At 34.6% G+C, this 25,153-nt stretch overlaps 2 protein-coding genes across 2 annotated transcripts; both read left to right on the top strand.

The window, feature by feature from the left end:
• The first annotated feature begins 1,342 nt into the window (after positions 1-1,342).
• LOC132545282 (RNA polymerase-associated protein LEO1-like) lies at positions 1,343-2,176 on the top strand. Its single transcript, XM_060208956.1, has one exon. It carries the CDS (start codon positions 1,343-1,345, stop codon positions 2,174-2,176), a length of 834 nt encoding a protein of 277 aa, XP_060064939.1.
• Positions 2,177-7,475: 5,299 nt separating this feature from the next.
• On the top strand, positions 7,476-11,491 carry LOC132545281 (uncharacterized). The gene is made up of 2 exons (XM_060208955.1): positions 7,476-7,563; positions 9,333-11,491. The coding sequence occupies exons 1-2, from the start codon at positions 7,476-7,478 to the stop codon at positions 11,489-11,491; spliced, it is 2,247 nt and encodes a 748-aa protein (XP_060064938.1).
• The last annotated feature ends 13,662 nt before the right edge of the window (positions 11,492-25,153 follow it).

The following is a 25,153-nucleotide window of genomic DNA, read 5'->3' as shown; positions in this document are numbered from 1 at the left end:
TATATTACAGGGCAAGGACAACTCAGTTTTCAGTTGACAGACTATTGCATGAAGTAGAAATATACAAAATTAAATTTGATGAAAATTTTATCAAATGCTGATTGGAATTTAGTTATGCCTCATTCTAATGAAGGGAGACATTGTTTTAGTATTGGTTCTGATAGTTTTAATCAGACATTGCCCAGGCATAGCTGCTAAACGTGTAAAGATATCTTGACAAATACAGGTGCATCACCTAAAGCCATTGTGCAGTGCACTATCTTCTAAGGTCACTATGACCTTGACTTTGATGTTGGAGGTGAAACAAAAGTAAATTTTTCAATATTTTCTTGTCCGGGCTGTAACTTTTTTTTTTTTTAAACCTTTAGGGACATCTGAATATAAGTTAGTATATATCTTTTTCTTTATAAAGCAGATGTGTAGAGTGTATCATTCTGTCAATATGACCTCTTCGTTAAGGTCAAATGTGAACAAAAATAATTATAAGAGATGGCACAACTTGGAACTCTGTCGTACTCCATTTGAAACATCATTTCAGTTATTTTCCCTGGAGAACATTACATATTTTCATTATATAAATGGCTAATTACTGTAGAGTTTTGTCTCAACCACTATTGCCAGAATGTAGGGATAATTACTTTATAATGTAATACCAGTGACATTTGGTAGTAACAAAAGTTTTGTTTTCATAGAAGCCTTGAAGAGAAAGCCTGCCACACTGAAAGCATTTCTGTCAGACTTAGATTGGGCCATTGACAATAGCAACAGAGAAGGTATTTTGAAATCTTGCTGCTTGCTAAAAATGTTGATCTTGTAATAGGTAATGCTTTAGGAAAATAACATCTTATATTACAGAGTTGTAAATTAACAAATATTTATTGATTTAGTTATGAGTTAGTAATAATACTGTAGTAACAGTCATACAGGATTGAAAATGTCTTTGCATTATATGGTGTCTCATTGCACTGCAGTTGGATATGGAAAATCCATTTTTAGATTATGATGCCACATGTTTCATACTGAATGTGCTTTTGTTGAATCAATCCGCTGCAAAGACCCTTTGCAGTCTGTTGATACATAATGTACAAAATGTGAAAAATACACTCAGGAAATTGAAAATGCTGAAAATTTTTAATGTTTAAAGTTCAGACATTTACCATATTTAGCATTGTGTTGGAATTAAAAGGTAAGCATAACAAAGAAACATCAGTTGTCAAAACATGTCATTTATTGAAGGTTTTGTTGATAGATATATAAATTTACTGCTCTTGAATCTAGTAATTTCTTGATTTTTTATACAGGGCTATGTGCACAGAAGAAAGATAAACATTAGGAGGCAGAGATGGATGGTCAACATAAGGAGGTAGAGACAGATGGTCAGCATGAAGGGACAGAGACAGATGCACAGAAGAAAGATAAACATGAGGAGGCAGAGATGGATGGTCAACATGAGGAGGTAGAGACAGATGGTCAGCATGAAGGGACAGAGACAGATGGTAAACATGAGGAGGCAGAGACAGATGGTCAGCATGAAGGGACAGAGACAGATAGTCAACATGAGGAGGCAGAGACAGATGGTCAGCATGAAGGGACAGAGACAGATAGTCAACATGAGGAGGCAAAGTCAGATGGTCAACATGAGGAGCTAGAGAAAAATCGTCAGCATCAAGGGACAGAGACAGATGGTCAACATGAGGAGGCAGAGACAGATGGTCAGCATGAGGAGCTAGAGACAGATGGTCAGCATGAAGGGACAGAGACAGATGGTCAACATACCCTGATAGAGATAGATAATCAGCATGATGTGGATCTAGAGGGGAATGAGGTAACAGAGAAGAAAGCTCATACAGTTAAGTACAGAGAGACAAATAGTCGTAAAAGAAAGCTAAGTAGGGAGATTCGATCAGGAACAGATAAACACAATCAGCATGGCAAAGATAGGAATGAGGGAACAGAGATAGATGATCAAGATGATGGGACAGCTATAGAGTATCAGCATGATGTAGATGGGATTGAGGTAACCAAGAAAAAAAGGAATGAAACAGCAAAGGAAAAAGCCCAGACGAAAAGCGAACGAAGATTCAATCAAGATCTGATGAATGGTTTGTTGAGAATTCAGCAGATTCAACAGACTCTGAAGTATTCCCCATGTTGGATAAGCCTCAAAAGAAGATAGTCTTTTTATCTGAAGAAAGTGATGCTGATGAAACCATGGATGAGAAGAAAATTGCGAGAGATATCTCCGATAAGGATATATATGTGTCATTGGTAACTAAAGCTGTCGTAGCTGGAAAACACACAAAAACTAGACGCGTATATGACTCAAAACATCCATGTTTATTTTGCTCAAAAACTGTGAGTAATTTCAGCCATCATATACTGTCTAAACAACATGCAGATGAAGAAGAGGTGAAGTATATAAGGGATTCTTCTGGGAGGGAAAGAAAGAACCTAATTGCAAGACTTAGGCTAAAAGCTGACCATCACCATAACCTGAATGTTATAGAAAACAAAAAGGGAGAGGTATTTCTGCTTCGGAGATCAAAATATGAAGCAGATATTGAAAGTGATGATGAAGAGGGAGAACTAGAAGAAGTATGCAAACAGACCATTGACATCAGAAGATATGGACCTTGTCCATCTTGCTTGGGATGGATATTATTGATATCGGTGAAACGCCATTATAAATCTTGCAGTGCTACTGATCCTGAACTGTCTAATTCATACACAAGGAATTCATTGATTGTCCAGTCGGACATAATAGTGGGAAAAGTAACAGATGAAGCATCACATGCTCTACTAGATGAGGTCTTTCCGATTATGCAAATTGATGACGTGTCACGTATTGCCAAGAGTGATAATCTAATTGTCCTCCTTGGAAACCATGGATGTTGAGGCACCGCGGCAATACAATCATGCGCAAATATTACACAAGTTCGGTGATGCGACTAGCAGCAAAGTTAAAGAAAAACTGCCAGACTCTTACAAAATTGGCTAACGAAAACATGGATGGATTTCTCAAACCAAAACACTTTGATCAGGTCGTGCAAGCTTCACTTTGGTGTTGTTCTATTGGTAGAGATGAAGAGGATCTCAAGTCACCAAGCAATGCTTTGAAGTTGGGTCACGATATTAAAAGGATGCTTTCTACAAAACTTGCCAAGGCAATCAAAGATGACAATGAACAGAAAAGAACAGAGGCAGAATCATTTAGAAAGCTCATGGACATTGAGTGGGGACTTAAAGTTACCAAACTGGCAAGATGTATATTGACTGACAGAACATTCAACCAAGAGAGACAGCTACCACTGCCAGATGACGTACGAAAGTTAGCGGTATACTTGACAAAAGAAATCAAGGATCTTGACCTTGTGGATACATCGTACACACAATTCCGGAAAGTTGTTGGCCTCAATTTGGCCAGAATAACACTCTACAATCGGAGAAGATGTCATGAAGTGCAAGCCATGAGGTAATTTTATTTCATTATTTATGAGGGATATTTGTACGAAAAATTCAACATTGGGTACACAACTGGCTAATAGAAACAAATTCCATGTACAATACCACTGCTGACAGGAACATTTTTATGATGAATAATATAGCAACATGTTTTCCTTTTGTCACACACCTTACTCCATTTCATATGTCAATAATGCATCAGTGCAATTTATCAAACCATAAAGAAAATTGAACTTCTTCTCTAGGTTGATGTCATATGCACTCCGAAAAACTGGTGTAGATCAAGTGGGTGCTGAAATTAGAGGAGAGTTGACCAGCTTCGAACGCCATCTTCTAGAACACCAAGATGTGGTAGAAATAAGAGGAAAGGTTGGTTTGAAATGTACCTTTTGGTTTGAAATGTACCTTCCAAAATTAAATCTTTGCCATTTTTTATATAGTGTTTACAGTAAAAAAAATTTTGATCAACTTTGTTTTATTGTATCATGTTTAACTGAAATTCATTTAGAAATAATGTTGGCCCCCTAATTTATCCTCAGTAAAATATTGTTATTCTTGTATTGATCAAAAGCATTGTTAGAACTGAGATTGGAAAAAAAGTTCTAATTGCCATATTGCTCATTTCAGACTGGAAAAGGGGTTCCTGTAATATTACCTCCAGATGTAGATGATTCATTGAAATATCTGACAAATGATGCAGTGAGGACAGCTGCTGGGATTCCATCAAGCAATAAATATGTATTTGCATCAGCTGGTAAGTGTATATTCGAATGATGCCTGTAACAGTTTAGAAATTGTAAAAACAGTTTATGGGTTGTACTTCAATTGACATATCAGACAGACATGCCGAAGTCCATACATGTATCTTTTACAGAAGAATTGGCAAGCATTTCATCAGAAGAATGTGATGCATTTTGGAGATATTATGCAAAATTTATGCCTAATATGAAGTGTATTTTTGGCACATACAGTGCCCTGTTATCACCAAGTTATTACCAAGTTATTTCTACTTGGTTCTTAGAGCCAATATATTACTTTGACAACATAAATGGCAAAACAATTGTGCAAATTATCAACATCTCATCGGAGTTCAAAATTATTTGAATTACATTTCCATCATGTGACCCTTGATCTGGAATGATATACGACATCTTCCATATAAAAGTGCATCACTGTCTGTCAAAATGTGTAAAGTCATTTATTTCTGCTAGTTAAGGTTTTTAATTGAAATTATTATTTCATGATGTTGTTATCTTCCATTTTTATCAGTAAAAAACACTTTCAATGAAGAAAAAATCAATGCATATAATAATAAATGAATTTTGATTTTGATTTAATTGGTGTTTTTGACAGATTTTAACTCCTTGACAAACAGACATGGCAAATGATGATGTATTTTTAAATAATTGGTTTTGTTGTATGCCACCTGTTTTATGCAAAACGTATATCTTGTATCACATATTTTATGTTTGTGAGCCTTAAACTGTTCTTCTTTATACACAATAAAAGAAATTAAGAATATAAATTGGAAATGATGATGTGTTTTTGCTCACTTTTAGAGATGGGCTGTGCACGTCAATTTTCAAAATATTTCTGCATTTAACTGATATAAAATCGTAACTTAAAAAAAAAAAGAAGAAAAAGTTCATAAGTGTAATGTTTGTAGAATCATACTAGTCTGGGGCGGTTGTTGTTTCCATCCAACAGTGTTTAGTGTTACCAATTTGTATGTGTATTGCGCATGCTCATTATTGTTGTTGATGACTGCCCGCCATTTTGGAATAAACATGAAACCATGTGCTCCTCGTTTGTTCCCGTAAATCAGCTAATACAAGCCTTGCCTCGGACATTTCAGTGGCGACGAGGATTTCCGGTGCATCGAAGCTGAAGATAACGGCAGTACGGTAAACCAAAAACTCTGTAATTATACTAGAAAGCCATTATTCACCGACAGCCAAGTGGCGAAAGTTTTCACGCACAGGGGCACGTAAACTTGATCATGGCAGTGTACGGTAAAATTGAATCATTCGATTTTGAAATGAACTGGGATGAGTATGTAGAGAGAGTAGAGCAGTATTTTATAGCTAATGGAGTGGAGGACGCAGACAAACAACGGTCGATATTGTTGACGGTTATGGGTCAGAAAATGTATGGACTAGTGCGAAACCTCACATCTCCCGCAAAGCCCTCCGCCAAAACATGATGAATTGAAGACACTCATTTCTCAGCATTTAAAGCCGAAACCTCTCATTATAGCAGAACGCTTTAAATTTTATCAACGAAATCAACATTCGAATGAAACTGTATGTCAATATGTGGCTGGATTGAGACGGCTCAGTGAACATTGTGAATTTGGTGCATTTCTAGATGATGCGTTGAGAGACAGGTTTGTGTCGGGTTTGTCTTCCACCCCTACACAACGGAAACTCCTAACCGAAGCTACTCTGACAATGACTAAAGCAAGAGAGATAGCAGTGAGTATGGAAATGGCTGAAAATGAGGCCCGGAAGTTAAAGGGTGACAGAGTGGATAAAGCTGAAAATGTTCACAAATTTCAAGCGTCAAAAGAATGTTTCCGCTGTAGTAAGTCTAATCATAGCGCAGACATGTTTCTACAAGAACAGTAAGTGTCATACATGTAAGGAAGTAGGACATTTACACAAGAGATGCCCAAAATCCAAAACCTCTAGAGATAAACCTGGTAACTCCAAAAATCAAGGTACTGGTGGTACTAGATGTAATACTGATTCAGCCAGGCCAACAAAGGGGGACTCAAAGAGACATAAGAAGAGTTCGAAGATTCATTTCACTGAGGATTCAGACCAGGATGATGTTTCGGAAGTATGGCCGATATTCTCTATAAAGTCCACAGGGCAAAAGGAAATAAGAATTTCTGTTGACATTGAAAAGATAGATCAAACGATGGAGCTTGACACCGGTTCACCAGTTTCATTGATATCTGATAAGGATTTCAGAGCTAAATTCCAGGGAAAATTCAACCTACAAAACAGCTCGACAATGTTGAAAACATATACTGGTGAAGTATTACCAGTGTTGGGTGAGGCTAACGTCAAAGTGTCTTATGAGGGACAGACCAAACTTTTACCATTGCTTGTTGTGGAAGCTGATGGACCAGCATTATTTGGAAGGAATTGGTTAGGACAACTTCGACTTAACTGGAAAACAATAAACATGATGTCTATCAACGAACAGAAATATTCAGTGTTTGAGGACAAGTTAGGCACGGTCAAGGGGATCACAGCATCAATCAAGCTCAAGGACAATGCCCAACCTAAGTTTTTCAAGGCCAGAACTGTACCTTATGCGCTGAAAGACCAGATAGGTGCAGAACTTCTCAGTTTAGAGAATGCAGGCATAGTGGAAAAGGTGGACAGTTCAGAGTGGGCAACACCCATTGTGCCAGTCATGAAACCAGACGGTTCAGTTAGAATTTGTGGTGATTTCAAGATTACCATAAATCCGGTGCTAGAAGTACCCGAATATCCCCTGCCAACAAGTGAAGAGCTATTCACAAAGCTTAACGGAGGACAAAAATTCTCAAAGTTGGATTTAACTCAAGCTTACAACCAGGTACTACTTGATGAAGAGTCTAGAAAATATGTGACCATCAACACCCATCTTGGATTGTACAGGTACACCAGACTTCCATTTGGTGTAGCATCTGCGCCAGCTATATTTCAGCGAACCATGGAAACTGTACTACAGGGATTGGATGGTGTCGGTTGTATCCTGGATGATGTTCTTGTAACCGGGAAAGATGATGTTACCCATCAGCAAAATCTGGATGCTTCACTCAAGCGTTTAGATGACTATGGAGTCAAACTAAAGAAAACTAAGTGCCTCGGACATTTCAGTAAGCCATTGCTATATCACCTGGAAATTACGGATAATATGCTCTCAAGAATAACTAACGTCATGTCCGTCAAACTCGGAAATTTCATTCGCTGACGATCGCCATCGGTCTATACCAGCGTACGCTTAGCTCCCTTACGATGAAGCCAAGTGCTTCCGCTAGGATCCCTGCATGTCTAGCAATAACAAATATGGCCGGCGGACAGGAGGAATTGGAGGAGGATGCAGGTAAAAACAATGAATTACCGATGTCTGTCAAATTAACTGACGTTTACAAGTGATGACGTTTGAATCACGAAACCCCGCAAACATGTTTCTATGCTGTTTTTGTCACAGAAGGCCCTAACCTATATCCAATGTTTAATTTTTTGACAGAATCCGATGAGAATTTCAAAACGATATGAGGTTTCGCGGGTTTTTGTTGTCAAACGTCATTTTTTTGACCGACATATTATTATGAACGTCACGATTTTGACAGAAATGTTATAATGAACGTCTTTGTTTTGACAGACACACCAGGTTAAACGTCAGCATGTTGACGGACATCAGTTTTTTGACAGAACATGATTTTATGAGTGATAATTCGCCATTTTAAAATTAAATAAATATAAATGATAATATAACTTATAAGGATTACAATCGTATTACACTGTAAAAATGTCGTGTAACCTAACACCAGAATAAGTGTAACCAGTGTGTAACATTTCCCGATCTAAGGTGGTTTCTAATTATTGTACACCTAAATAAGTGTAAATTGAGATTACACTAAAATGTAGTTCGAGTAACACAGGAAATGGTGGATGTTTACACCTTATGTAGTGATAATGATCAGAATACACTTTTTATGGTGAAAGTATTTCTCGTTTTAAGTGTAACACTGGTTCAAGAAAACATCGATTAAATTATTTTATTTTATTTTCCGAGTGTTATTTCAGAAAACACTCTTTGTGGTGAAAGTATGGTGTAATTGTTCACGCTTTGTGGTGTAATTCTGCTGCAAGAAAATGTCGACTGACGTGCAAAGGTACTCTATGTTATAACAGATCTGGTCATGTAGGCCTATAGCAAACAGAAGAAAGACTGATTTACCATTACCTTTGTGACTGAATTTCTCATTTCAAGATATGGTAGAATCTATCTATATCATGTGAAACGTACATTGAACGCGTGTTACTTGAAATGCTATCTGGTTTCCCGGTGCCATATTTCTGTGTTTTTCTCAAGCAATATATAACAGCGATAAAAAGCAGTATCTTAATTAATATGAAAAATAACGCACATCCCCGCGAACAAGTCGTCCGTATTCATAACCCGGTAATCGTTTCCAGTAGTAGCTGGTTTTTCCGGTTTGCTGATGCGCGCGCTCTGCTTAAATATATTGGCGGTCTTTTCAGAGGAGGAACAACGCAGAAGTGATGAAGTAAGTATGCGGATAATTGTAGTTTTTACAATTCTAGGCTTAGTTTCCGATATGTTGAATTGTCCAATTTGTGATAGAAGTGATAACTTTCAAGATGTGAAAACACTTTTGACCCACATGAGTCGGTGTCACAGGGCAGACCCCAATTTTTTTGTACGATGTGGAATCAGTCAGTGTACCAATACCTTCAAAACATTCAGTGCTTTCAAAAGTCACGTTTACCGATTCCATTCAACTTCAACGATTCACACGCAGCATATGTTAACGTCTGACAGTGTCGGCGTTTCAAATAAAGTAAGATGTGCTTTTGAAGCTTGTCCAACAGATTTAAGATTCCCATCATTAAGTCGGCTAATAGGACACATAGGAGAACATCTGAACAAAGGGGATTCCACAGTTTGTCTCTTCAATAATTGTCCCCAAACATTCAATATATATTCATCGCTGAGATCCCATATTCATAGGTGTCATTCAAAACATACTGTACTGCAGTTAAAAAGGGAGTTTTTGGTCGTTGATGTTGAAACCGAATTTGAAAATGTAAACGGACCTGTAAATTTTGCTAATTGCAATTCAGAAATTGGGGAGGAGACGGCAGAGGGAACAAATGATTCAGAAGAACAGTTTTTAAAAACAATGGCGTTAATGATATTGAAGTTGCAGGAAATCAATCATTTGCCGATTTCAACCGTAGATTCTATTGTACAAGAAATTGACTCTTTGTATGAGCAGGCATTTGATCAAACAGAAGCAAAAGTTATTAACGTGTTAAGACAGCAGGGTATTACAGGAGATATAGTTAGTTCTGTCAAGGATGTCTTTGGTAAAAATCATCTGAAGAAGTGTACAGAACTTCTGAAAACCAATGCCAGACGCAACTCATACTGGGAAAGTAGCTTAACAGTTGTTAAACCAATATCAGTTATGCTAGGAAGAAATTCTAGGCATGTCAAAAGAGTGTACCAATACATTCCCATATTAGATAGCATAAGATCCATGCTCAGTCAGGAAGATGCATTAGTAGAAGTAATGAATTCTCACAAAAGTAATGGACAGGAGTTGGTTGACTTTTGCGATGGAAAATATTTTCGAGAAAATCCATTGTTTTCAAAGCATGAAAATGCATTACAAGTCATTTTGTACTTTGATGAATTTGAAGTAGTCAATCCATTGGGATCCCGCAAAGGCATTCATAAGATTGCTGCATTTTATTTTACCCTAGGAAACTTCAGCCCTGAAAAAAGATCAGAATTGAATCCAATTCAACTTTGTGTATTATGTACAAATAAAGACTTGAGAGAATTCGGATTTGAATCAGTTTTGCAGCCACTAATTAATGATTTGAAGCAATTAGAAACTGTTGGAACAGCTATTCCTGGTTTGGAAAGTAATCTGCTTGGTAGTTTAGCATATATAAGTGCGGACAATTTGGGAAGTCACCAAATTGGAGGTTTTGTAGAATGTTTCAACTACAGTGTGAAAAACATGTGTCGCTTTTGTTTAGCAAACACAGAGGACACTCAGACAGATTATGATAGTACACATTTTGAAAGTAGGAATGTTGAAAATTACAATCATCATGTCCATCAAATGGATGTAAACTCTGGTAGTAAGTGTACTTCTGTATGTGGTGTCAAAAGAGACTCGCCTTTCAATAGCTTGCAATATTTCCATGTCACCCGTGGGCTTCCACCTGACTGCATGCACGACATCCTGGAAGGTTGTGCAAGGTATGAAGTCCCTTTGGTGTTGCAGTCCTTGGAAAAAGATTGTATAGTTAAAAGTACAGATATTTTGAGCAGTTTACAGACATGGAAATATGGTATGCATGATTCAACAACTAAACCGACGACTCCAACTTGTATTTCGTCCTTCACACAGAGTGCCTCACAAATGTGGACCCTACTACGTTTGATGCCATTAATCATTGGCAAGTTTATACCAGAGGAAAGCAAGGTTTGGGAAGTACTTCTGTTGCTCAAAGATATAACAGAATTAACGTTTTCTCCAAAAATGTCTCCTGCTATGTGTGCATATCTGAAGGCTTTGATCATTGATCATCATAAACTTTTTAAGGAAGTGTTCCCAAATGAAAATCTTAGATCAAAGCATCATTTTCTTATTCACTATCCTGAGATGATAATGAACTTCGGACCTGTAAGAACTTGCTGGTGCATGCGTTTTGAGGCTAAGCATAGCTATTTCAAACAGTTAGCTTTAAGAGTTGGAAATTTCAAAAACATTAATGCCACATTGGCACAAAGGCATCAAAACTTGCAGGCATACATCACATCGAGTGGTAATGATATTTTCAAAACCCATTCTGAGGTTCTAAAGAGCTCAAATGTAGCACTTGCATCACTTGATCCTAATGTAGGTCAAGCTTTGATGAACAAAGGTGTGTCAAAGAATGAGCAATATCTTTCAAAACTTGACAGAGTGAATTACAAAGGTCATGCATACAAACCAGGATGTTTTGTTGTCCATCATTATGAGAGTGATGACATTGTTTTGTCAAAGATTATTGCTATGTTTTCGCACAATTATCAGACATTACTGGTTGTGCAAATTTGTGACTCTGTTTATGAACCTCACTTCCGTGCATACAAAATCCTGAAAGTGGTTAAAGTTGAAGCTGTAAGATTTGATGAGATTTTAGATGTCTGTCCACTTGATCCATACAGACTAAACCAATTTGTGTATGTTGTACTAAAGCATTCAGTGCTTTTCAGATAGGCTGTAGTCTTTGTCATTTATCTGAAGATTACTCAAAATCAGGTTCAGTTACTAACATACAATGTCAAATATACACCAGTACAGTGTTATTTTTGGTGATCAAATTCAAAGCCGTCATTCAAAATCTGAAGCTTGTAAGTGTTTGAAATGGTATTGAAGGATTGAATCTTTTCACACACTGTAATGTTGACAACCTGATAATGCCCATTCTCTGAAAGCCATTTGAAAATTATGCATATATATCTTTGCTGCTTGAATCACAAGATGTAGATGAACAGTCATATCAGGAGAAACATCATTACTGGTCGTAAATTACCAGTCAAAAATTCAAGTTCGTACAAACTGTATACCACAGATGTTCTAAGTGGACTTCAAGCCTAATTATGTTATCTAAGTTACAATTCATCCTTTATGAATAATTATAGCTCTCCCAGTTTTATTAATCCACTATTAGGCTATTAGCTCAGAAAAAGTTTACAACCTGATTACCTGACTCGCTATTTTTACTTATGAGTTATATCCCATTCTTTTTTAGGTTATCTTTTGAAAGCCAAATTAAATTTTTTTCGTGGAATTAAATATGTATCTACTTAAAATCTTCAGTCAAGGTGTCTGCAGTATTTCTCCAGCAATGCCAACAAGCCCAAGGGGACAGCACATGAAATCAAGTCAAAAGTTGGGGGGTGGGCTTATTACCGAACAAGAGCGTAAACATGGCCATCAATCTTGTCAACTTAAGTAGACCAAAAAATTCACTCTTTGGGAAAATACACACACCGACAGTGATGATGACATACTTCAAGAAACTCACCAAATTATCCTATTAAATTTAAATCTGTTTCTGGTAGCATTTGATTGTATATTAACATCGTAATCATCAAACCCCTGAGCTTGTGGTGAATTTTCCCTTTTTCAGTTTCATTTGACATTTCTATGACCTTATTTTACCTAAGAAACCTGTGCAGTGAAAGTTTGCTTTGATTCAGATACCATCACTGTATGTGAATGGATGTTGATATGGCTCTCAAATAGAGGCCCGGTACACTATGTACAGCATGAGACCGATTTGTCATTGATATGACTTGAGGAATCGTAAATTGTTATTTTTAGTAAAAATATTGTTTTCACAACTTTATTTAATACAGAAGGAAAATTTAAATGAAAATGTCCTCTTGATAAATATGTTTTAAAGCAACAAAAGACATATCAGTAGTTGTAATTTTCAACACCATTATAAGTTTTATAATTGCGGATTTTGCTCACTGGTTTTCGGAGTCGGCTATTAGTATTACCATACTGCACACAAGCCAATATGTAAACAGAAGTACGGTACAACTGACAGATTTAAAGTTGATATTACCCATGTAAGTTAAGCAATTGAAATTATCGCTTTCATTGCATTTTGGTTGTATTTCATTGTCGTCAGACAGGTGTTTAATTATCAGTCATAGCAAAATATTTCAACATAATAGGGGAATTGTAAACAGTGCAGGATAACAGGCATGTTCCATTAAACTGTTTTATGATATATATATTTGTGTGCAAAACTCGGAGTTTCAACAAATCTCTACACAGTTTCCCCAGGCTTGTTTGGTTTTATATACTACTATGTCAATTTTAGCTGTGTTCCCTTGAACTACTGTGTTTTGCAAATAACTGCCTTTTGGGTTTTACTTTTAACAAAACAAAACAAAAAAAATTTAAATTTTGATATTTTTGAGATGATCTCGACTCTCAGTTTTAAACCAAAATGAAATTCTTTCAAAATTTGTAAGGCTGGCTATATAATCATACCCTGATTTCATGTACAAGATTCCAAAAGAGCCTACAACATTTCATAATATTGAGTTACAAACTAATATTTTTGTGGTTATAGGGCTAAAAAGTTATCTCCCTTTTCAGCATTTCTTTTTTTTAATAATCTTGTCCAGATGTTCATCCCTCAATTTTGTCTTTGAGCTAATTTTTGAGAAAGTTGGAAGACTATAACTATAGTGTTTACAAAATTGTTTTTCTTATTTTTCAAACTATGTCTTTAAAACTTATACATCCAGTGATAAATCTACAATATATTTCACAAGTCTTTTTCAACTAGGTATTTTTAGAAATTCTTTGTTAATCATTCCCATCAGGATTCTTTCAGTACGTGGGACTTGGGACACGCATGTTGATTTTCATTGATGCTTTGCTTTATCATCAATTATTGCAGTTTCCCCTCATTGCAGTTCCATACATTCATTTCAGTAAGGAATTATTAATATATTTTGCAGTTATCTGGAACAGATCTATCATCAGTCTAACATTTATAATTTGGTCCAGCCAGTCCAGGGCCCTTTTGAAATATACTTTAATAATCAGTATGTCAGTTTAATTAGGGCAATGCTTTCTGCTTCTAATTTTCAAATCAGTTGACAGTTGGATTTTCAAAAATCTTTTGCACTAGATATTGTGTATACATACATATTTAGAATCTATACACATGCTGTGCAATGTAATCAGGTTGTATTGGCACCTTAGCTGCAAGCTGATCACTAGATCTTACTTGAAAATAATTCATGAATAGAAGGAAAACATGACAATTGACTTGTTAAAATATTGATATTTTTATTAACAAAGAGAATCTTTTTCTTCAGAAATGGTGTTTCCATTTGCAAGTATTTATGTTGTTTTATGTGAAGATTTTGACTTGCTTGTTAAAATGAATGAGCTGTCCTCTTACACTGTTACCCATCACAGAAATGGGTTCTTATTTTCTTTTGATTGCTATTCATCATTTATCATATCAAAGTTGATACTGGAAGACAAGAAAACAATGTTCATTTGCTTTTGGTAAGTAAACTCTATACTTGTATGTAATGAATGGTCTTGCGATTACTGCCAATTAACTAAGAATGTTCCACTTTTATTGATTTAAATCATTATTAAGGGAATAATCCAATATCAGCTTCGCCATGTGTGTACATGTGATACAACTACCCAAACATGCGCTTTTTATATGCCCGTCAATTTGACGACGGGTATCCTAAACATTTTGTTTGTCTGCAGATCTGTTTAGTTTTCAACAAATTTCCTTCAAATATTGTTAGACATAAAAATAAACATTACCTTGTGATTTCCTGAAGGGCAGTTTGATTGGACCGTGTTTACTAGAGTTATGGTCATTTGGGTATTTGAATCTGGTACAATTACAGATAATTATAATATATCATGTAAATTATACAGAAAATGCTAGAACTTTTTAGTATATTTTCTTCAATTCTTCTCAAATTTGGTATGTTGCTTCACTAAGCAATGATTTTTAACATGTATTAAGGATTTTGTTGTACAGTCAAACCTGTGTATAAAGGACACTGGGGAAATGACAGAAGTGTCCTTTATATAGAGATCACTAACATTTTAAAATTAGTTATCAAATCAGATTCACAATTTTGATTCTTAGCCAATATGATAAAAATGAATGGTGTAAATTGTCATTGTTTACATACACCATGGTCAGAGTAGAATTAATTAGTGTCAATGAAATTAAGAATTAAAGTGTCTCCATGCAGACACAAACCATACACACTTGTCTTCCACTTCAAGTAAGGCAGATATTAACTTATTGCTTTGATAGAATTTGTCATGTAGAAAAATACACAAAGTGGTTAGCTTAATAAATCAACAAAGATGAGATTAAAATAAAATGTAATATAAAATATATCAGGTTGTAATTAGATTTATCTTATACATGTACTATAATACTTCATTATGGAAAGCCAGGATTTATATCTGAGAGAAATTTCTGTCTCCAAGTTTTGTATGGGTGTCCATTAAGTAAAGGTTATCTTACATAGAAAATAGTGTTTCGGGAAATTTCTAAGTGTCCTTTATGGACAGGTGTCCTTTATAGAGAGTGTCCTTTATATAGAGGTAAATTATATAGTAAAACTTGTTGGGGGTTCCTGAGACTGTCCTTTATAGACAGGTGTCCTTTATATGGAGGTGTCATCTAAAGCAGGTTTGACTGTATATTCTCAACTTTCCGCATTAAACCTTTCGTTAGTTGCCAGTCTTGGGTATTGATATGAAGTTTTTGCCATTTTGTGCACAACTAGTCTACTCTTACAGTTTAGAATATTATTTAACCTGTTTTGCATTTACATTTGACATTGCTGCTTTAAATTAATCTGTGTAAATTTCTGCAAGGGCTATGATGGGCATATCATACATATGTGTCAGTGCTTCCAATTTCATAGTTGTAATTATGTCTACCCTTTGAATGAATGGAGACATTTTTTCAGTTCCTGGTTCTTGTTCTTGATATTCTAGTAATCTTATCCTGGCCATAACTGCTAGTAAACCCTTAAAGATATCTTAATAAATCTTGAAATATGGGTACATCGCCTGAAGCCGGTGTGTGGTGTACTACTTTTAGATTCCTTTGACCTTGAGGTTCAAGGTAAAAAAAAGACTTTTTACAAGAGTTTTTTGTTTCGGCCTTAACCTCAAAACTTACATGATATTCTTAATGAAAGTTACTGTGCATCTTTATTCCCTAAAGCTGATGTACACTGTAATACCATTTGGGACTGCATTTGGTAACCTTAAAGTCTATGTGTAAAAATAAAGGTGAAATTTATAAGGCATATCCCAACTTGGAAGCCTTTCATACTCCAGTTGAAATAAGTTATGTTTTGGATTTCAGAGTTATTGTCCTTGGTGAGCAATGCATGCAAAGTTTCCTTATATTAATTATTGGCTAATAACTGCAGAGTTCAGGGTCTCAACTGTTATTGCCATAATACACCTGGATTATTATTTTATGCCATAAGTTACCTTTCATAGTATTTGTTGAATTATAATGTAAATATTTTTATCCTCTGCTGGGCACAGTTACTGATGGTTTGATGTTGAGCTCACATTATATCAAATCACACTCATCCTACTAAAAACAGAGGAGATGTGTGTTTTGTTCACCAGAACAAGTTTTTAGTTATTTCTGTAATACTACAGTTTGCATAGTTACCTTTATTCATGAATTTTTCAATTTCATGTACATTTTTTCTGAAAAGTAACTGACCTATTTGCGTGTCTTAAATATCTTGTTTGTATCTGTGTAATATGGAGTTTCTTCATGCTGAATGATGTTTTGTTGTATTTCTAAGTGAGAAAAATCTTTTTTTTTTTTTTGCAACATGTACACATTTCTGATTGGTAGATAACCTGTACACATGAAGTGTTGGGATATGATTCTGACTTAATGTCTTACAGCTCAGTTTATTGTCATCTGACCCTTGGATTCTATTGGACTAAGATATACTCAATTGATTTCAGTTAGAAAAGTTTATTTAAAAAGGCACTGTATCATTCAGAAAGCATGTTAATGAAGGTCCATTACTGTGTATTCAGAAAGCATGATAATTAAGTTCCATATTATGCTGGTGCAAGATCCTAAATGAATAAAACCTCCAGGTGTATTCCTGTGAAATGATGATGGTCAATGTAAGAAAAGGTATCCAGATTGTTCAGTATGGTTTTGTTTAACAATACATGAAATGTACTTGTCAAATTTGCAATTGATACATGTACTTACATAATTTCAAAGAACATCACAGCTTCTAACATGTCATAACGTATTGTTTAAATACAAGAAATTGTTTAAATTTTGACTATATTTGTGATTGCTGTTACTAATGGTATGCCATTTTACGAAGATTTGAATGTATATCGACTGCTTGTGAAAAAGTATTGTGTCAGTGGTGAAGTACCCTTTGTTTTTTTTCAGACATGGGTACCCCAGTTGATGTGTTAGTTTCTTTTGGTTTATCTAACAAAGTGTTGAGATTAAATGAAGGAGATGACATCAACAAGAAAGTAGCAGATGCATTCAATTTAGGAACTTCAAAACTGATTCTTCAACGTTATGACCAGGACTGGGAACAATATGTTGACTTCGAAGTAACAGAGGAAACACCAGTTAGGCACAAAGACAAACTGAAATGTCTGCAGATTTCTACACCTGTGAGCATTGCCAGTTCATCAGAAAATGACAGTTTTGTTGATAACATTTCTCAGTGTAGTAGCAGTGGCAGTTCATTGGACTTGAGTCCAATTGCATCTACCAGTAGCTGTTCATCAAGTGTGGATTCCAGTAATTTTAAGCAGTGGCCATTGGTATATTCCCTGCCCACACAAAATTTTTCACAAACTTTGCAAGTTGCACTTAAGTCCAAAAAAGACTTAAGTTGGTCATTAAAACACGAGTTTGTACAAATGGTGACAACTTCTATTCTGGAATATACGTACTACCCAACCAGTGCTCAACTTCAAGAGGTTGGCTTATGCATCATTCGTACATTCCCATACTTGAGAGAAACTATTGGTAGTGGATATGACGGTTGGAAAGAATCTGTTCGCAACCAGTTGAAGAATTTTAGAAGAAAATGTTCAGCTCCTGAAGTAACTGTAAGGAAATCAAAAAGGAAGTTGACAGAGGTGCAATCTCCTAGTGAAACTCCAAGAGAAAAAATGCCAAATGAATCATCTGCAAATCGTCAAACTTACAGTGCACGTGGTATCAATTGGGCACCTTCAGTGTGTGATAAAAATGTAGTTGATTATAAAAAAAAGGCTGGAATACTTAAAGATGAAATGAAAAAGGTTCTCCGAGACAAAAAATTAGTTACTGATTTGATGGAAGAGACCTATGCCTTTCGCAGGTCATTTATCAATTCCGGTCCATCTATAGCTGATATTATATCAGGCTATCCTGCTCTTCAAGAAAACCAGGAGGTGCAACATGAAATGAAACGTCTGATGGGAAATGACTGCAGAGATGCATTCATGGAAAATGTCCACAAGTATGCTATAGCATTGATATCGCTTGCAAAAGAACGTAAAAAGAAATCATCCCACATGACACTTGTTCTTCTTGAATTGAAGGAGAAATTGGAGTCTGATCCAAATATTCTGGGAAGAGATGTTCATTACAACCAGTCCATTGCAGGCCTTCGTCTCCTTCCAGATCTTCTGGATGAGGATTTTGCTGAGTTTTTGACTGTTGTTCCAGTAAGTTTGATACTATATGTATACTAACTCTAAGAGGAACATGCAAGATGCATATTATCTGTTCCCTGTCAATGAGAAAGGTCATTACGAATCTGTCAAGAGCTTGAAATTATGAAGTCCTGTAATTTTGTCACAACAAATTTGATTTAGACCAAGCATATTATCAGTGTATATCTCTTCTTTGGTTTAATGTCTGTTATCTTCCCATTAAAAAGCTTTTTCTTGAAACGGATAATTCTTGACAATTGAAGAGTAAGACCATCAATATTGATAGAAATTTGTGCTTGTTGAAATAGTGTTTTACTTTATAATGATATAGATAATATTTGGATTTTAATTATTTAAACAAATGGCTTGATTAGGCTCCTTATTCTCTAAGTTGATTGGCTGATTAATGTCGATGATTGGCTGATTAATGTTTAGTTATTGCTGTAACAATTGTAGAAGTACAGTTGAGTGGTGAAAATAATCGGAATCTAATATGGTAGATCTAGCACATAATAGCTTATATCACTAGAGTGTTTACAGGTATCATTGTTACAAGTATTGCTTCATTCAGTTGCTTTATTTTCGTAACAACTTTAGATTTATGTGGTAGCTTTAACTTATCTTAAACTTTTAATTTTCTTTTTTAAAGGAATCTACAGACAAAGAAAGCCTTAAGAAAACAGGAGCTCCAGTACTTGTAGTTGTGGGGGACTTCCACTCTCGAAATTGTACATGCTACATTACAGGAGAAAGAGAATTCCTTTCGGACTCGGATGATGTTGTTGAGAGTATTTACCTTCTGATGTCATATTTTTTTCATTTTAAACATCAAATACAAAAAGGAAGTTCAAAATACATTCTGCATGATTGAAAACTTCTTTCATTTAAAATGCACCAAGCCAACAAGGAAAACCATCTCTCTCATGGAGAAACTAAAGAAAACCACAAAGATGTAAGTATATAATATATACATTTGAGTAAATCTTTATTTATACACTTGTATAAGTATTTGTTGAAAGTAATCAGCAAACTCCAAGGTTGAGCACACACAAACAAAAAATATATAACTCATGCAAGAAAATAATAGGGTTTTGATAGTCCAGGTGGCAGGGCCAGAATGGTATAAATTTTAGTTCACCTCCGGTAGAGAGAGGGAGCTATGTTGTTACCCTGGCATCACCATGTGTTACGGTATTGCTGCAAGTTGTTGAACATAGGACATAGTTCTTCATATCAACTGATGTAAAGGGACATTTTAATTTCTGATTGGGAAAATATGAACATGAAATTAGGAAAATACATAAAAATTCCCCTGGGGAAAGCAGCCTTTAGTTTATTCTCCCTAAACTTCAAACTTCACATGGTGCTTCCTCACCAAAAGTGTTTGCTTGGGATTGTTTTTCAGCTCCAAGGGTCAAAAGTCAAGGTCACTGTTACTATGAATAGAAAATAAGTTTTTTCATGATAACTTAAGTTCCCTGTGGCTCACCAGCTTAAAACTTCATAACCTGGTTCCTCACCAAAGTTCATGCTTGCTATTCAGGTCCAAATGTCAAAGGTCAAGGTGACTGTTACTATAAATAGAAAAGGAGGTTTTTCGCGATAACTTAAGTTCCTTTTAGGCAATCAACTTCAAACTTCACATGGTGCTTTCTCACCTTGCTCTGTAGGCAACACATCCACTTCCGTGGAATTCTTGTTACTTGATAATAAATGCCAAATTTTAAATTGTATTTAATATTAAATTTGCTTTCAGGTAACCCAAAGAAACATCTGTGAGCTACCTAGTGAAATCCTGGTATTGATATTCCGCAACCTTGGCCTTGTAGAGTTAATAAGAAATGTCACCCCAGTATGCAGCTTATTCCACAAAATTGTCCATGAAAACTCCACATTATGGCGCCATTTTCCAGGAGAAGACTTACTTAACGATGAGGAACCTCTGACATTTTCCCCAGAAACATTACAAATGGTGATGAAACATGCGCACATTTTTCATTGTGTAGAATTGCCTTTTTTGGTGTGGAACCATTCGGTACCTGAATTAGACTTATATCTCACCATTGGTCTTTCAAAGGCAAAATACATTGTGTGGTTAGATTTACATGGTGTGTGCTTGTCAACCTTAAGCTTTCTTGTGAACATGGAAAACCTTCACACCCTCTGTTGTCAAGCTGTGCCAATTTATGTAATGAAGATTTCACTGTATTGAGCAAATTGAGAAACTTGTTCATTCTTGATATTTCATATACACAGCTTACTGCAACATACATATGTGCCATTATGCCTCAAGGTATTGGCCACTTGGACTGTGCTGGAATAAAGTTCTGGCCAGATGAGTTGAGAATGTTGCTAGAAAAATTGTCTGACAGTCTTGTCTCTATCTCCCTGAGTGTTTATACAGAAGATTTTCTAGAGGCAGAATATAGGTCTTTACGCCAGGAGTATAATGAGACCATGATTTCTGTTTACCCTAGCTATTGGATAACGTAAAGAAGGTGTTAAATTGGAAGTTAAATGACACAAGACTATTCAAATTGAAATTGATCAAAATTTAGCACTTGGAAAGTGTAATAATTGTAATGAATATATTTTTTTTTATAAATATGTGAGATGGATTAAGTATATCCTCAAGCATTTTATTCAAGTTTAACAGTTTGTCTTTTAAAAACTGGGATAAGCCTTGTGGTTCAATAATCTGGTATCATGTGATATTTTAATCCCCAACTTAGGCACTGAAGTTTTCTTCTCTGTCCATCTGCCTTTTATTTTCTGTTGATATTCATGCCAGGTGCAGTTATTATGAATGTATTTTTGTGATACAATGTGCATTTTTATTAAAGTTTATATAAGGCTCAACAAATGTTAAATGGATACAGTTACTGTATACCAGTATTGTATGTTGACTAACATGTACAATGGTAACTTTGTACTTGCTTTATTGTTTCATTTATCTCAATTTTGAGATTTCTGATATAAATTGATTTTATTGAATTTTGTTTTGTGGACATTTTTTATTGTTCTGGAAACAAAATTACGATCTGATGTGAAATATCTTTCACCGATCAATGCTTTTCACCAGTGTATACATGTATAATTCCTTAACTCCTTTAAATATGCCAACACCAGGCTGTTTGTTGTTTTTTATTGTTTAAGCTCTACATCATGAAGAATTTTAAGTTTCTAAAGTAACATGCTTGGGTATGCATTATAGGCCATAGGACAATTGATGAAGTAATCTTAGTTAATTTTGGTACCAAAATACTACAAAGAATCTGAATATTTAATAATGATAGATGTTTTCAGATATGAGAAGAAAAGGTCTTTTGACATAGATCTAATATTTCATTTTATTTGACTTTAAAAGTAAAAACGTTAGCCTGATTGCATTGAAAAACTATAGGATGTTAACATAATAATGGCAGTTTATTCCAGTGAAAACTTTTCACTTGTTTATATAATGTGCTGATTTTAGTTTCCAAAAATATTAGACTGGGTCTGTTAGCTGCATAATTCTATCCAATAGTGAAATGTGCTTCTTGTTGTTAAATATTTGAATAATGGACTAAATAGTTTTAATACAAGCTGATTACATGCAGATGCTAGGTTGATAAATGAATGTCATATTGATAGAAATGTGGATACCAAATATCAGATGTGTTAAAAATCAATTAAGATACAATTTAATGTGTGATTTTTATTTTGCAATGATAATTCAAGAATTGAATTTTGTGTTTGTAGTAATTTTGTGATATTATTCTCCAGGATAAATTTCATTTTGTAGAACTTGGGTGACCATATTGGCTTTTGTGCCTCTTGTTATAAAAGATTTGAATAATGAACTATAAAATACAAGGAAATTACATTCTGTTGAAAGTTTTGAATATCATTTTGATTTAATTGGAGAAAATGTCCAAGATACTGGAAATCAAATGTGTTGTAATACAATTGAAAGTCGAATTTAAGAGAAGATGAAAGGTACAATTTCCTGTTTTATTTTTTGAAATTATGATTCAGTAATTGAATTTTGATTTGTAATAAATATGTGTAATTATATTCTGTATTTGTCATTGATGTTTATGGATTGGAAGGCAGGAACAAAACAACCAACTTTACACATACAGTACACTGTAGTTATCATGTAATGACTCTAGATGACCATTATTACTTGCTCAATGCTAATAGCTTTTAGGATAATGATACAGCAATATTCATAATAATTATATATAACATCAAACATTGCTTATCAGAACATATACAGTTGGAATATTGTTTGATAATAACATTGTATTAGCATATTTGTTTTTTTTTCTGTTGTCAGGCAGCACATCTTTATCTAGTGCAATTTGATAACTCATTAGTGTACTTTTTTATTGGTTCAAATAGAGTGTACAAATAAATATACATAATGCAGTGTTCTAATACAAGTAATCGAGTGTATTTAGAACCAAATCAAGAAAAGGGGTGTTACATAAACCTTTATCTGGTGTATTTCTACACTGAAGAGGAGTTCTGTAAATCAGTGTCTGGTGTACATATTTATCTACACAAAAGAGGGTGTTACATAAATCCATATCTGGTGTATGTAAACACTGAAGATGGTGTTACATAAATCTAAATTAAGTGTACAGCTGCAATAACCAGTTAACACCATTTTTGGTGTTATGTGACGTGGTGTAAACTTCAACCTTTAGAGTTGCCACCTTTTTTGGTGTAATCTCACTGATAATATTTTACAGTGTACAAAATTGGAACATTCCACAAATTCTATTTCTACATGTACAGTATAATAAAAAATGAATGTAATGTTTACTCAATGAAACTTGAATTAGTTTTATGCATTTTGAATAAACAAGTTTCATCTGTCTACCTCATGTCCATTGCTGATAAATAAACTCAAGTGGAATATTCCAAAAAAGAAGAAGAAAAAAAACCCACAGAAATGAAAAAAAGTATGCGAAACAGTAACATGCAACAAAATAATGATGTACAGAAATTCAAATTTCCCACACGGAAAACTGCATGTTCAGACGAACATTTATGAGAAAAAATACTCAAGTTTGACAAAACATTGTCAAAACAATGAAGATCCTTTTTTTTACAAATCTCTCAGTCAATTTTGTCATAAACTGTTTATAATGATGGAGTACGTACTTTCTGTGAAATTTAGAAATTAAGCAAAGTTAAAAATATTTTCAATTTGTTTTAATTTTTTGGTATTCTGACCCTACTATTAAAAAGGAATTCTGTTGTTAGTGACCAATTATCATAATTTTCAAAAGATCAACAAAACATTAAGAAACAATCAGATTAATGTTCCAGTTTCTTTACTATCAACTTCACTTTTAAGGTTTTAATATTGCTTGAGGTTTTTAAAGCCTTTGTAAATGAGAACAAATACCATACCAACATGCTAACAAAATCATAATTCAAACTCAATTAATCACCATTAAATCAAGGGCAACATCAAAACAAAGGCAAGCTCTACTTGGAGAGTCCCTGAAAAAAGTACAAGAATAAGATCCATGTGTTCCTGAAGTGTTTAAGCGTCTTCTGCTACATCAATGACACCCTCATGTAGACCGTGGATAGCTACATGTAGGTCAATTCAAGTTTAAAGGTCTTTATATATAAATTGATATATACCGTATAACAGTGTTGTTATTAGTACTAGGAATCTGTTGAAATTTCCTGATCAATCATCAACTTTGTGTAACTGACGGATTATCGATTAAAGTCTGTTTTGGATATTATTCAAGTCTAAATATGTATTATGTGAAATGTTTTAACTGCATTTTTATTAATTACGACAACTGTTGTGTACTTAAACCATCTTTTTGTGTGCTTGTTATTAAGTAAATTGCACAGAATACTTTTCAATAATTTTATTAATGTTGAAAATAATTTCAATGTTGAAATAATTTATTTTCTTACATCACGATGTCAAGTATTTTTTATGAAAATCTTTTACAGATTTCTTACTTAATAAATTGATCAAGCATCTCGGATAAGTGATCCTCAATGAACTTGATTAATCGAAACAACACTAGTTGTTATGCCCACCTCTTACCACAAAGTGTGTGATCAAATGGACTAAAGCCATTCAAAAATATGGTCTAAAAAATGTCTGACCTCATGTCGTTCAAGGAAACAGAACATTTCCTAACAAAATTGTGGTAGCGACCATAAAATTTTCTTATAATCTTCATCATGCTGCCACATGAGTTTGTTTACCAGCTGTCTAGATCTTATGTAAAACTCATGATATCTAGTACAAGCCCATGAATATCCGATCAACTGGGGACATGGAGACATCATGGGTAGGGGAAGCAGGGATATAACTGTGCATAAAAGGGAAATTGACAATATTTATACAAAACCTTAACCTTGACAATGGAATTGATAGTGAATATAACCTATCATGTAAATAAATCTGTGTCTCTGACTGTTCTGTTAAAATATAAGATTAATTGGTGTTTAGATTAATGTTCTTTTGTTAATTTGGATAATTTGTGATATTTGACCATTTTTAGTTAATTGACACTTATCGCCTAGTTTGGCGATTGTTTTGGTTTATCTTATCGACTAGTTGGGCCTCCTCGTGTTTTTGGATAAACAGGTTAGGCA

This window comes from Ylistrum balloti, unplaced genomic scaffold, assembly GCF_031769215.1.
Source record: "Ylistrum balloti isolate Yb309-2 unplaced genomic scaffold, AGI_CSIRO_Ybal_v1 Utg369838, whole genome shotgun sequence".
Taxonomy (NCBI): Eukaryota; Metazoa; Mollusca; class Bivalvia; order Pectinida; family Pectinidae; genus Ylistrum; species Ylistrum balloti.
Note: the sequence above shows the minus strand (reverse complement) of the source record. Positions and strands in the feature narration are given on the sequence as shown.